This window comes from Mustela erminea, chromosome 12 (assembly GCF_009829155.1).
Source record: "Mustela erminea isolate mMusErm1 chromosome 12, mMusErm1.Pri, whole genome shotgun sequence".
Taxonomy (NCBI): domain Eukaryota; kingdom Metazoa; phylum Chordata; class Mammalia; order Carnivora; family Mustelidae; genus Mustela; species Mustela erminea.
Window position 1 is genome coordinate 4,619,539 of NC_045625.1, and position 13,321 is coordinate 4,632,859.

Consider the following 13,321-nt stretch of genomic DNA (forward strand, 5'->3'; position numbering starts at 1 on the left):
CCTGTGCGAGGAGCCCCTGTAGGGGCTGTAGGTAACGAAGCCCAAGTCAGCACAGAGGGCGGGCTGTCCTGCCCGGGACTGAGCCGGCAGGCGGGCAGATCACGTGTGCCTGCTGCGTCCCTCCGGAACCTTGTCCCTACGGCTCCCAGTTTACCAACCAGGGGGACTGTGGTCAGATGGTTGAGTCTGAGCAACTCACCGGGAGGAGTGCAAAGGGATTCTTGACCCGTTCAGAGCTGCACGTGCCTTCAACGCTCATCGGCCGGGCCAGCCTGGTAGTGTTCCCACTGCAGAGGGGCCTGGCCATCCTTCGTCCTTCGAGAGAGGACACAGAGGTGCTGGCCTGCCTTTTCTGACCCTGGGTTACTCCTCGAGCCCCTGCCCCGCCCCAGGGGCCCCTGAGCTTTCCCGCATTTGGTGAGCTCGGGCTGACCAGGCAGAGCCCGGGCCTAGCTGTGTCTCACGACTTGCACTCAGGGCAAGTCACCCACCTCAGGTCTTCACCCATTCCATGAACACCTGAATATGCCCCAGTATGAATCTACGTGGCTGTGAAAATGTTTCAGGAAACCATCTTTATCATGGAAATAGAAACACCTGCCCCAGGGACCCCGACCTAAAATGTATGGTTGAACAGTCAAATTAGATCTCGTCGAGATCTGAAACATCTCAGGTCCTCCTGCCAGTGTCCACAGGTGCCCATCGGTCATCCTCGGACATCTCCGCACCATGGAGCCCCCGGCCTTCACACAGACCCTTAGGGAGCACTCGGAGTCAGAGCCTGAATGGGGGAGCCCACCGAGCCCTCCGCTTGCTGCAGGGCGGTAGCGAGGGGCCCAGGAGTGGGGCCAACGCCCTTCTGAGCGCCCCCTGTGTCCGCACTGCGGCTTCTCTTTGGCTTCGTGTGGTGCTCCCCATGGCCTCTGTCACACACACCCCCACCCCCCGTTAAGTCAGCTGAGGCTAAGGGAGCCAGAGGGACTTCACTGGAGCCCACCCGCCACGGGAAGTAGAAGATGGGGGCCAAGCCCAGCTCTGGCTGCAGCCCGGCGCGGCTCGTGACGTGGGCTGTGTCTGCTATGTGGCTGCCCTCTCGCGGACACAGACGCAGGAAGGCTTGAGCTCCATTTCACCAGCAAAAATAGTAGTTCTCATTGTGCCCACCGGCCTGGTGCCGTGCGGCAGGCCTGGCTCTGAGCACTTTACACACGGACGGGCCTAGACAGTTGTCCCCATTTTACAGATGCAGAGCCTGAGGCACACGGAGCTTTAAATAATGCCGGAGGCCAAACATGTCCCAAATGGTGAGACCCAGGTTCAAAGCCAGGCGACCCGGCTCCAGCAGCACCCTCTGTGGAAGCAAGAATAACCCCAGGGTCTGCTCCCCAGGGGAGGACCATGAGACCCCAAGTCCGTGCCAGAGCTGGATCCCGAGCCCCCCTGGCCTGCTTCCACATTGCCACCACTTCCAGTGGTAGGGCGGTTAGCTTTCTAGATCCCTCGCAGGGGGTGAAGGAGCGCACCCTCTCGTCCGAGTAGACTCAGGCGGGCATCTTGGATTCCTCTGCTGAGCCAAGAAGCCGTCCCTCTCCAGAACGTCCAGGCAGAGTTAGGCAGCAGCCTGTGAGACTGTGTGTGCCCGCCTGACCGTTCTCTGCTTCTCTCCCTCCTTCCCTGTCTTCTCTCGTCCTTCTGTCCAGCAGGCCTCCTATGCTGCTGCTTCCTTCTCCTCTGTCTCCTACTGTGTCCAGCAAACTAAAGTGGCCTTCACCCCCGAGGACAGCAGTGCCACTCAGGGCATCAGTGTGTCCGTCTCTAACTCCTTTCTCAGCCGGCACGGCACCTTGCCTGTGCCCTCGGTGAGTCGCTCCCTGCTGTTCTTTGCTTGGCAACGTGAGTGTGAGCGTTCATTTGTCGCCTGTGCCTCCTGACTTGTGTGCCGCTGCCCAGCCCTGACTCTGTCCCCTTACAGACCCTGCACTAGACGGGAAGGGGCATGCGCAGTTGGTCCTCTGTGGCCCGGGGGACTGTGTGAAGTGGTGGGGTAGGCAGGGTGGGGTTAGGGACCAGGAAACATTAGTGGGTCGCTCTCAGCATCACCACTCAGGTGTTAGCTGGCAGAAATACTTTGTTTGGCCTTTTTACCCTGGTTTCCCGTTGGGCTGTGCGTCTGCCCTGTAAGTGTTCTGTATTGAAAGAGAAGTCCTCCTCCCATAGGAAGCAAGGCCAGGGAGAGCAGGCCTTACCAGGGCAGGACAGAGTTTGAGTCTGAGTCCACGGGCCTTGCCGGTTAACTTCTGCTGTGTAGTAAGGCACTGCAAACTCTGCGGCTTAAAATGGCAGCAACTGTTTGTCAGTACTTAGGACACAGGCTGGTGGGGTGACGGACGGCCCGTCTGGCGCTGGCTGTCCTCACCGACGTCTCTGGGACCTCTGCTGGGACTACCAGCCGCAGTGGCTGTGGCTGTGCCCCTCTGGACCCACCGGCCTCTGTGAGGCCAGCCCGGGCTTGCTGCGGCCGCAGGAACGGATGGGAGCATGCGGGGGTCTTTGGGCCTAGGCTCAGAACCGGCCCACTCTGTCACTTCCTGGCATTCTCTCGCTTGAATCACAAGGCTGATCTGGGATTCCAGGAGTAGGGAACTGGGCTCTGCCACTCGCCGGGAGCTACTGCCCAGTCACCTTGCCGAGGAACATGGCTGCGGGAGGGGAACGGGCGCTGCTGTTTCTGTAAACAGTTTCCTTCCAACACATAGCGGGCATTAACCCGTGGAGAGGCAAGTACTGGTCTGTTACCTTCTGCTGAAATCCGCGTCTGTCCAGACACCCGAACGGCCACGTTCTTCCTTCAGTGTATTGAGATGAGACTGAGCAGCCCGGGAAGAGCTTGGCTGAGGCCGTGTTTGGGTTCTGCTTGAGATCGGCTTTGCCGTTGGGTAGTTTGTTTATGCCTCCTGCCTCCGTTTCGTTCCTTTGAGATCACACGTGTCTCTTATTTGGTGATTGTGGAGATTGAGTAAAATCACACAGGAAAGTTTTATTATTACAGCTCTTGCTCTCAGAGTTCTGGGTTCTGGGCTCGGCTCCGTCCTTGTTCTGCACGTGAGAGCTGGGACATGGGGCTTCATCTGCCTGGACTTCCTTTTCAGAACTCTACAGCCTGGTGACTCAGAGACCTCGCCAAGCTCGGGCTCCCAGTGTGGTGTTGTCTGGTTTCTGTCTTTGGGAACCATCCATCCGTGGCCCACGTTAAAACAGTCCTGCCTGCAGTGAGGAATGCACTGCTCCTTTGGGGGCTAGGGCCTACCTTTTTAGAGCCCTGAGCAACTGTGCGCTTGCCGTAGAAAGGCTAAACGCCTGTTCCTCCACACTCCTGGCCCTACCCTGGCACACAGACACCCTCTGTTTCCTCAGCAGGCATTTCTGGCAAGCTCCTTTCACAAATCCTGCAAAACTTGGCCTTTACACAATCCAGCTCTTGACTGTTTTTTCCCACTCTGTGAACAGAAAGTAAGTGTGAGTTATCCTAAGAAAGCATCTACAATGTCCCTTTTGAACAGTTTGGGGTTGGAGGGCTGTCAGTGATCAGAACTGTTTGCTACAGAGTTGATGAAAGTTTGAGGGTATTTCAGTGAAGTTGGGGCGTGAGTGTGTCATGGTTTTCATCCCTTGGGACGCAGGGGAGAGTCAGGCCACCTTGCGCTGGAAAGACGGCATCCTCCGCCCCAGTGCTGCAGTGCAGCCCCGGGGAGTGAGCTACTGAAGGGCTTGCTTTCTTTTTTTTTTTTTTTAAGATTTTATTTATTTATTTGAGAGAGAGAGAGAGAGTATGAGAGGAGAGAGGTGAGAGGGAGACGCAGACTCCTTGCCAAGCAGGGAGCCCCATGTGGGACTTGATCCCGGGACTCCAGGATCATGACCTGTGTCAAAGGCAGTTGCTTAACCAACTGAGCCACCCGGGAAGGGGCTTTATTTCTTTTTTTTTTTTTTTTTTTTTAAAGATTTTATTTATTTATTTGACAGAGAGAAATCGCAAGTAGATGGAGAGGCAGGCAGAGAAAGAGAGGAGGAAGCAGGCTCCCTGCTGAGCAGAGAGCCCGATGCGGGCCTCGATCCCAGGACCCTGAGATCATGACCTGAGCCTAAGGCAGCGGCTTTAACCCACTGAGCCACCCAGGCGCCCCGAAGGGGCTTTATTTCTTAAAAGGAAAGTCCCCCAGCCCCCAGAGCTATTAGTAATGGCCTGAATGTTTGGGACATTTGACATCTGATGTGCTGACACCCCAGAGAAGTGGTTTAGTGCCATGCCAGCATATTCTTCGTGTGTTCTCTGCTTGCATTCTGAGATGAGCCCCGGGTGGAGGGCTTTGGGTTGTTCTCAGAGCAGCCCTGTATTCCTGAATCTCATCGTTCTGTCGTTCCGGGGCCTGTGTCATCCTTCCAACATGGAATTCTGAAGGGGGGCCCCTTGGGAATATAGCTGTTGTCAGATGTGACGACGCCTCACCCTCTCGCCGACCTGTTCCTTCTGCTGGGGAAGATTCTAACCATTGAATGCCTCCCAGGAACCTCCTGGCTCAGTCAGTCAAGTGTCCGACTCTTGATTTCAGCTTAGGTCATGATCTCAGGGTCGTGGGATCGGGCCTGGCTTCGGGCTCTGTGCTGAGTGTGGTGCCTGCTTAAGATATTCTCTCTCTCTCTCTCTGTCTGCCCCTCCACCCACTTGTGCGTGCGGTCACACTCTCTCTTTAAAGAAAAAGAAAACATCGGGGCGCCTGGGTGGCTCAGTGGGTTAAGCCGCTGCCTTCGGCTCAGGTCATGATCTCAGGGTCCTGGGATCGAGCCCCGCATCGGGCTCTCTGCTCAGCAGGGAGCTTGCTTCCTCCTCTCTCTCTGTCTGCCTCTCTGCCTGCTTGTGATCTCTCTGTCAAATAAATAAAATCTTTAAAAAAAAAAAAAAAGAAAAAAGAAAAAGAAAACAAAACAAAATCTCTTGAATTAGAGCAGGAAAGCTGCATTGACCAAGCTGAATTGAAGTAGGGCCGAAAACACGCCTTCCTCCGTCGTCCCGGTGTTCCGGACGAGTTACGCAGCAAGCACAGGGATTCCCCCCGTGCAGTCGTGCCGCGGGAGGGATCCTGAGGCAGCGTGTGAGTAAGGCCAGGAGAGTCACAGGCTGTCCGTGGGAGCACCCTGGGTTGCAGAGCCAGCACAAGGTCAGGCAGAGCTCTGCAGGGGAGGCGGCTGTGGCCTGAAGGACGGTTAGGATTTCAGGTAGGTAAGGGGTAAAGGTCCGGGAGAACAAATCTGAGATGTTCCACACAAAAAGACCTGCCTGGAGGATGGGAGCCAGAAAGCCTAATGTGCATTCTGGAAGGGGCCTCAGGGGTGAGTGCTCGGGGATCAAGGTTATGGGGGAGCTGGCCGAAGGGTGGTGCCCCTCGTCAGCCCTTCCGCGCGTCCTCAGGGTCAGCACTCCTTAACTGAAGCAGACAGCTTCCCCAGCCGCTCCCTCCTGTGCACGGCCCTTGAGGGTCAGGCCGGGGGTGCCCCCCACCCAGCATCTTCCACTGCATCTGCTCTGCTCTGCTCAGCTGTCTCGTCCCACGGGTGTTCGCTTGCAGTCCGTGGACTGTCTGTCCTGCCCGGCTCATGCTGCGTCCTAGGGAAGTGGAGCATCCGTGCAGACAGGCGTCCACACCTGACGTGTGGTCTCTGGGCCATTACGCCCTGTTCAGTAAAGTGTTTAGGGAAACTAGGACTGAGTGAGAGCAGGAAAGATGTGGAGAGCCATGGGCAGCCTCCGAGAGGCCCAGGGAGGCCGGGCCTGTGTTCCCAGCCTGATCCCATTGGGCCTTGGCCACGTGCCTGCCCCTGGGGGCGCTGGGAGGTGCTTCAGTGGTGGGACTTCCTGCAGACGGCTCTCTGACATGTCCCGAGGGTCCTCTCTTTCTGTCCCCAGACTCTCTTGTCAGTGCTCCCCCCGGAGCTGCCCCTGCATTCTCCCCGCAGCCCTGCCATGTTGGCTGCCTGCCTTCTGCTTGCACTCCAGGTCCGGTCACTCGGCTGTCAGCCCTCTCCCTCCGCACTGAATTCCCACGTGCTGTCTCCTCTCCTTGGTACTTCTTTGGCTTGCATTGGCTCTGCTTCTGAATCCTGGTCTTGTGAATGTAAAAAGAATCTTAAAAGTTGGATCGGGTCTACGTTCACTTTACTCTTGACCAAGGTAGTGAGACTTTCTCCTGGGGGCCTGAGTGGCTCAGCCGGTGAAGCATCTGGGGCTTCAGCTCAGGTCCTGATCCCAGGGCCCTGGGATCCAGCCCCGCGTTAGGCTTTCTGCTCAGTGGGGAGCCTGCTTCTCCCGCTCTCCCCTCTGCCCCTCTCCACCTCTGTCTCCCTCTCTCTCTCTCTGTCTCTCTCTCTCTCTCTCTCAAATGAAATACTTTTTTACAAGTTAAGAAGAGACAAAGAAAATCTCTCAGTAACCGTTAAGGTTGCCAGTACTGTTCAGGTATTGAAGTGTTGCTGTCGGATAAATCCCCTTCCTCCATCCCCAGACTGTCTTCTGGTGCATCTTTCTTTGGCTGACGGCAGGTGCAGGTTTGTACTGTCACCGAGAGGTCTGTTCGGGTGCTAGGAATCTGTGGAAATACCCTTTACCATTGTGGCCTCCAGAATGATTCTGAATAGGGAAAGCCACCGGAAGACCCAGGTTTTGTGAAGCTTGAACAGGATCCACAGCAACAGTCATTTTTTAAAAACAAAAAAAGCTCTTCAGGGTCAGGAAGTCAAGTGTGTATCATTTTGAGGAGTTCAGTTACCAAGGGCAGTTTTGGGGGGGGGGTGTCTCTAGAGCTGCCAGTGTCCCGTTCTGAGCAGATGGTGACTCTCTAGGTGTGGAACCCGGGTTTTCGGACGGCAGCACGCATGCTGTCACCGGAGCGCCCGTTCGCAGGCGGTGTCTCCGCCGTGCTGTCCCCCCGCAGTGCCGCAGTGAGGGCCCCCTCCCTCAGACCCGGGGTAGCTCCCGAAGGCCCGCTGCTGCATCTGTCCCTCGCGGTGACCAGCGGCTGCCGTGGAGACGGACGTGGGCGGAAACACTGGTGTAACGGCCGCGCGGGGAGGGAAGGAGTGAAGGAGAGACCGCAGGGCAGGGCGGGGGGAAGACAACCACCGGATGAAGCAGAGTCCTCGGGCTCGGCTTGCTTGGCACAGCACCCTGTGTGTCTTCTGGAAGAAAGAAGGCCCCGCCTTCCTCGCCTCTGTCCCTTGCTTCCTCCTGAGGTCACCTCGTCTTTACGGCTCCCTGCCCTGCTTGGAGCCCACTCTCTTGGAGAGAGGAGAGCAGGGGAGTGTCCGTGGACAGCACTTGCCCAGGGAGGGGACTATTTCTCCAAGCTCCAGCTCTCCCCGGGGAGGGGCTTTGTTCCAGCGGCCTTCCGGACAGTCGGGCCGGGCGGAGAGAGAACCACGCTGCATGCGAGCCTTGGGAGCCAGGGGCGTTCCGGGTCCTGGGAGTTGTAGAGACTTGCGCTCTGCCCCATTTGGGGGGCTCACCACTGAGTGTACTCTGCAGCCACGGGTGCAGCCGTCTCACGAGACTCCGGGCTCCCCGCAGTAGGAAATGAGATCCCACACCCCTAAGCCGTGACAGGAGCAGCCAAACCCTTCTGCTCCCATCCTGCTGATGATTTCTGTTTCTTCTTCGCCTTCTCCTTCTTCTTTTTTTCCCCCTTTTTTAAAGATTTTATTTGTTTATTTATTTATTTTGAAAGAGAGAGAGCATGAGCGGGGGAGGGCCAGAGGGAGAAGCAGGGAGCCCAATGCGGGGACTCAGTCCTGGGATTCCAGGATCGTGACCTGAGCTGAAGGCAGGTGCTTAACCAACTGAGCCACCCAGGTACCCCCTTTTCTTTTATTTTTAAGATTTCTTTATTTATTTTTTCTCAAAGTCGTAAATCCCCTTGAGGGTAAGGACTGGGCTTATGGTGTGCTCGCGGCCTCAGTACGCAGCTCAGGGCCGAGCCAGCAAGTGGCAAGCGCTTTGTGACGCCAAACTGACTAGAAGGATCTTAATTCACCCAAAAGGGACCAAGGAGGCACCTAGCTCTCTTCGGCCACCTGTCACCACGTCCAACTTCCCCACTTCCCCACATTTCATTACGACAGCTTGATGCTGACTCATCCACTTCCAGGCGTCAGACACACTGGTCCCAGACTGGGGCCAAGAACCCAGCTTCTTTCTTGTTTTCCTTCTCTGCTAACCCATAAGGCCGTGGCTGCTGGCTGGCTGGCCCGAGACCAGAGCTCAGAGACCATCGGCCTCAGAGACTCGCAAAGCAGCCACGGTGACTCAGCCATTTCTGCCCCTTATTTTGAAGACTTCTTTCTGCTTTTTTGTTAGTGCTTGTGGTGTCTTGGAGGGTCATTGCTCTTGGACCAGCTTTAGACCCAGGACATAACTGTAGCCCCTTGTGCAGACGTGCTCTGACTCCATCTGTGACAGTCCAGCTGGTCTGGCACCAAAAGGACCTGCCTGGTCCTTGTGAAAGTACTGTGGTGACATGAACCCTAAGGATGCCGTCCTCACACCCGGACTCTCGCCTGGACCTTCACGGTCCAGGCCGCTTGGCACTGCTCAGGGACTGCGTGCTTATCCCCTCTAGCGGTGGGGAAACTGGAGGAGAAGAACCGAACCGTGTCGTCCACTCGGAGTCTCAGAGCTGAGATGAAGAAGCCAGATCGCCACTGTGAGGAACAGTGTTCGTCTGATATTTAGGAACTGCGTGATTGCTGGTCAGTAGTGGAGACCGGACAAGGCAACGTGAAAAGCCCCTGTGTCGGCTGGACGGCAGGAAGAGGGTTTTCGTCCTTCGTGTTGTGACACCTCAGAGTGCAGCTACTGCTCTAAATAGACTTCTGAGAAGGAGTGTAAATCAGAGTCCCCGGCATGCCGGTTAAATCCAAGCGGAGCAGAAATAGTTCAGTCAGATTTCTAGAACGGAATTTAAATCATTTTTTAGTCTGTACTAAACGTTTCTGTAAAGAGTCGATGTTCTCAAGGTCAGTATTTAGTGAACGTACAGAGCGTCCTATAATGTGTTGGAGATTTTTGCAAGAATATTACTAGCCATGAAATCATTAGCCCAAAGTCCGCTGTTTTCAAGAAGGATCTTGTGATTCAGCTTGCAAAAATATGTCACGTGAGAGGAAATGTAATACGTTTCCTTCTTTCTTTCTTTCTTTTTAAGATTTATTTATTTATTTATTTGACAGAGACACAGAGAGGGAACATAAGCAGGGGAACTGGGAGAGGGAGAAGCAGACCTCCCGCTGAGTGGGGAGCCCGATGCGGGGCTCGATCCCAGGACCCTGGGATTATGACCTGAGCCGAAGGCAGATAGTTAATGACTGAGCCACCCAGGTGTCCCTGAAATATGTTTCTACTTTCACCCATCCTACTACCTAAAATTCTCCCAAGAAACATTTTGGGTTTGGTTTTTTTTTTGGTTTTTTTTTGTTTGTTTGTTTTACATCCTTTATTGTAAAATAGTAATTAGAATGTTCAAATTGTTTTTAAAAATAGATTCCACTAAGAAGTTTATTCACAAAGAAGCTATTTTTTGGATCCAGGGTGATGCTGGTGTTGCCTTTCTTTGAGGAGATGAATACTGTCCCATCACCCCTCCCAGCAGGTTCAGCACAAGTAGCTCTCCTTGCCAGGAGCAGAGAGCGGCCTCTGGGGTAGGTGCTGGTGGCATCAGCCTCAGAATCTGCTGCTTGGCTTTGGAAACTTACCCTTGACGTTATGTAAAACATAGTTGTTATAAATTAACACAAAGACATCAAAGAAGGAAGTTGCTTCTGGGCATAAAGGGCACCCCCGCGCCCCCCAGTCAAAGAAGGCTTCAGTAAAGAGGGAGTTGCCTGGGACCGGGGAAGGAAAGAGGAGACACATGGAACACACTTCTTCCAGTGTGCCTCCCAGTGACGAGCGATGTTATCAAGGGTCCTTCCTGGTGACTTTCCTTCTCGTAAGAGCCAGACCAAGTGCGCTTCTCTGCAGGAGATCCATCCCCCAGAGATGGCAGAGGGGGCTGTGCAGTGGTTAAAAGCTTGACTTCGTTCCAAGAGAAATCGCTTAGGCCTGTGTCGTGTTGACACTCGCAGTCTCTGGTTTAAGGGGAGCCTGAGCCCAGGACCAGTGCTGAGCTGTGGTTCCCGGTGATTCTCTGTGCGGGAAGGAAGCCCAAACCACACTGCAGCAGCAGCCGCCCTGGGGCGTAAGCCTGCAAACCAGCCATCCAGTAGCCTGTCTGTGTTGGTAAGCAGCATTCAGAAACACTGAAGTCAGAAGCCTTGCTTGAGCCAAGAGAAGGCAGTAATGGCCAATCTCTGGCAACTTCTGTGCTTCCCAGACACTTTACGACTGTGAGTCCATTCACTTGAATGATTGTGTCGCTCGTGATCGGGAGGGTTGAAAGCCTCAAAGCTCATAGCTCCAGGCGCGGCCGCTGCAGGGCCGGCAGGGTCGCTGGCCCGTGGCTCTGGCCCACAGCTGCTGGCATGCTCTCTGCCCCCCTCCCAACGGTCACAGGAATTAAACGGAATGACTGTTGCAGTGAGGGATCAGAATTTTGCATTTCGGGACGCCTGGGTGGCTCAGTTGGTTAAGCAGCTGCCTTCGGCTCAGGTCATGATCCCGGCGTCCTGGGATCGAGTCCCACATCGGGCTCCTTGCCCTCTGCAGGGAGCCTGCTTCTCCCTCTGACTCTGCCTTCCACTCTGTCTGCCTATGCTTGCTCTCGCTCACTCTCTCTCTGACAAATAAATAAATAAAATCTTTAAAAATTTAAAAAAAAAAAAAGAATTTTGCATTTCAAGGTCTCCACTCCTGCTTTCTTGCCAGCACGGGGCTCGTCCCTAGTCATTTTCCAGGCCAGACCAGAGAGGAGATAACAGTGTCCTTGCAAACCGCCGCCTGCCCAGCTCTAGGTGGCTCTGCGTTCTCGTGCACGCGCTCACAGGTCAGCGCGCGCGTCCTCGGCCGTCATTCCTCCACCCAGAAGGCTCACGGCCGTTCGTTCACGCGTCTGTTTGCAGAAGAGCAGGTTGCTTGTTCCTGCATCTTCTTTCGGGAGGGCAGGTGTTGTCTCTGCATCCCTGGCTTGCAGACCAAGCCTGAGCTCCCAGCCGGGCCGTAGGAGTCCCACAGAGCTGTAGGGTTACACGGCTGGGGCCTGTCCCGTGCCCAGAGTGTTCCGTGACTAGGACATCCCTTGCCCCTCTCCTGGGATCCAAGCTGTGTGTTGTGAGGTGTGGCCCGCTCTGTCACCCTGCTTCTCCATCTTTGTGATAAGGATCCCAGCAGCCCTTCGTGTCAATGATGTGAGATGATTCATGCCAACCCTTAGCCCCTCATCTGACCAGCAGGCATCGTCTTCCCCAGATGGTCCTTGCTGGCACTTGAGCTAACGGTGTGATCGAAACTGACGTTGGGGGCCAGGCAGCCCCTCCTAACTGCTTCTTTCCTGGGAACTTGCTCTGGCACTCCCAGATCTTCTGCAGAAATCTGCAGTCTCCAGCCAGGCAGTCTCCCCTCCCCCACTCCCGGTGGTATGGCGTCCTCAGCGCGGTCTCACTCTGGCTATAAATAAAGATTCCCGCCACAGAGAGCAGCAGCTCTTGTCAGAAGCACAGCCGGGCACCAGGCAGGTCCCAGAATAAGCTCCAGGCGGTGATGCAGGGGCGTTTCTGCTCAGCGGCCCCCTGCCTTTCTCCCTGCCATGATGAGGAAATGTGGTCTTGGAGGCCGGGAAGTACTTCTCCGGGGAATCTGCAGAGACGGACCTTGTCCACGGTGGTGCTACGATGCGCCCTAACATGGCCCTCCCCTCCCGAGCTGCAGGAGGGGCACTGAGGGTGCTCCGTGGCGCTCAGAGAGCGGTGCCTGGTCTCTCCCCACTCCGTTGAAGGTATTGTTCAAGCTTGGCTCCCCGCCCAGCAGGACTGCATAGCTGAAATACCGGAGGCTAGAGCTGCAGGGGGTCAGGGGGGAAGGGCAGCTGGCAGGAGGCTTTGTCCTGGTCTCCTCCAAGGTGGCCCGCCCGCTGCTCCTCTGGGGCACACATCCTTGGGGCAGCCATCCTGGGACGTCCGTAGCTTCCCCCCACCCCCAGCAGTGTCCCACGGTGGTGGGGACAGCTTGTCCACTGCCCTTCCACCCTCAGAGCCAAGCCACCGCTGTGAGGCGGGCGCTGTTCTGGACACTTCAGTTACAATCTCAGTCAGTGCGTCGTGTCCCTTCGTTCGGTAGATACATGGTGGACCCTGTGACCAGCCCAGCCCTGGTGCCTGGAGGGTTCCCAGACTGGTGCTTCGGAAGGCGATGGGGGAGAGCGGACACCGTCACAGGCTGGTTCCGTGCTCAGGACCACAGCGCCGTGCTCAGACAGTGCGCACGGACGCTCCAGGGGGAGTGCTGGGGTTTCCGTGCTCGTTCTAAAGGCGGAGGAACTGGGGTACCTGGCTGGCTCAGTCTGAGGAGAATGCGACTTGATCTCGTCGTGAGGTCAAGGCCCGTGTTGAGTGTAGAGGTGACTTAAATAAATAAAGACAAACCAAGGCTCAGGAATGTCTGTTATGTACCCGAGGTCCCATGGGTAGAAAGAGAAGGCCTAGAACCCAGTCTGGGTGACTTGAGGATGAGCCTGCCGCAGTGGCCCTGGCCATCGCCTGGATGAGGCACACTTGGTACATGTGCGTCTGCCACCCTGAGCTCGTCCGGTCAGACCTGATGCACCATGAGATCACGCAGGCCTAGCTTCTGTAGGCACGTCGGCTGCCCGGTCACCACAGGGCCTGCTCGTGTGCTGAGTGAGCTCGTGTGGGCCAGGGGCTGTCTGTGAGGACAGTGTTGGAACTCCCGAAAGGACTGGCATCTGCCCTAGTCTGTTCATGCTGACTGACACAGTCGCACAGATGGGGTGGTTACACGCAGCATGGGCCTGGAGGCTGCAGGTCCAAGGTCAGGCCTCCAGCACGGCTGGTGCCCCCTTTCGGTCCCAGTCTTCTCCTTGTGTTCTCACGTGGTGGGTGACATCATCAGCTTCTGAGCCTGGTGGCCCCTGGTCTCCCCACCTCCTAATACCACCATCTGTGGGAGTTAGGATTTCGGCATATGAATTTGGGAGGCACAAACCCTAAGCAATATTGATCTTAAAGTAGTTGGATTTGTGCACGAGTCAGCAGAGCACAGCAGCACCTACCCTTGAGGATGCGCAGACGAGAGATCTGAGAGCTGGGCTCCCGAGTGAGACCA

At 55.8% G+C, this 13,321-nt stretch overlaps 1 protein-coding gene across 22 annotated transcripts in view; it reads left to right on the plus strand.

The window, feature by feature from the left end:
* RAPGEF1 (Rap guanine nucleotide exchange factor 1) overlaps positions 1 to 13,321 on the plus strand; it is a 134,754-nt gene that overhangs the window by 99,157 nt on the left and 22,276 nt on the right. For 10 of the 22 annotated variants that reach the window (XM_032307913.1, XM_032307923.1, XM_032307916.1 and 7 more), the window contains one exon: positions 1,701 to 1,859. The exons of 7 other annotated variants lie outside the window; for them this stretch is intronic. In XM_032307913.1, the coding sequence (XP_032163804.1) occupies positions 1,701 to 1,859 (159 nt within the window). The remainder of the gene's footprint in view (positions 1 to 1,700; positions 1,860 to 13,321) is intronic. 5 more of the 22 variants (XM_032307915.1, XM_032307914.1, XM_032307920.1 and 2 more) reach the window with 1 other exon arrangement.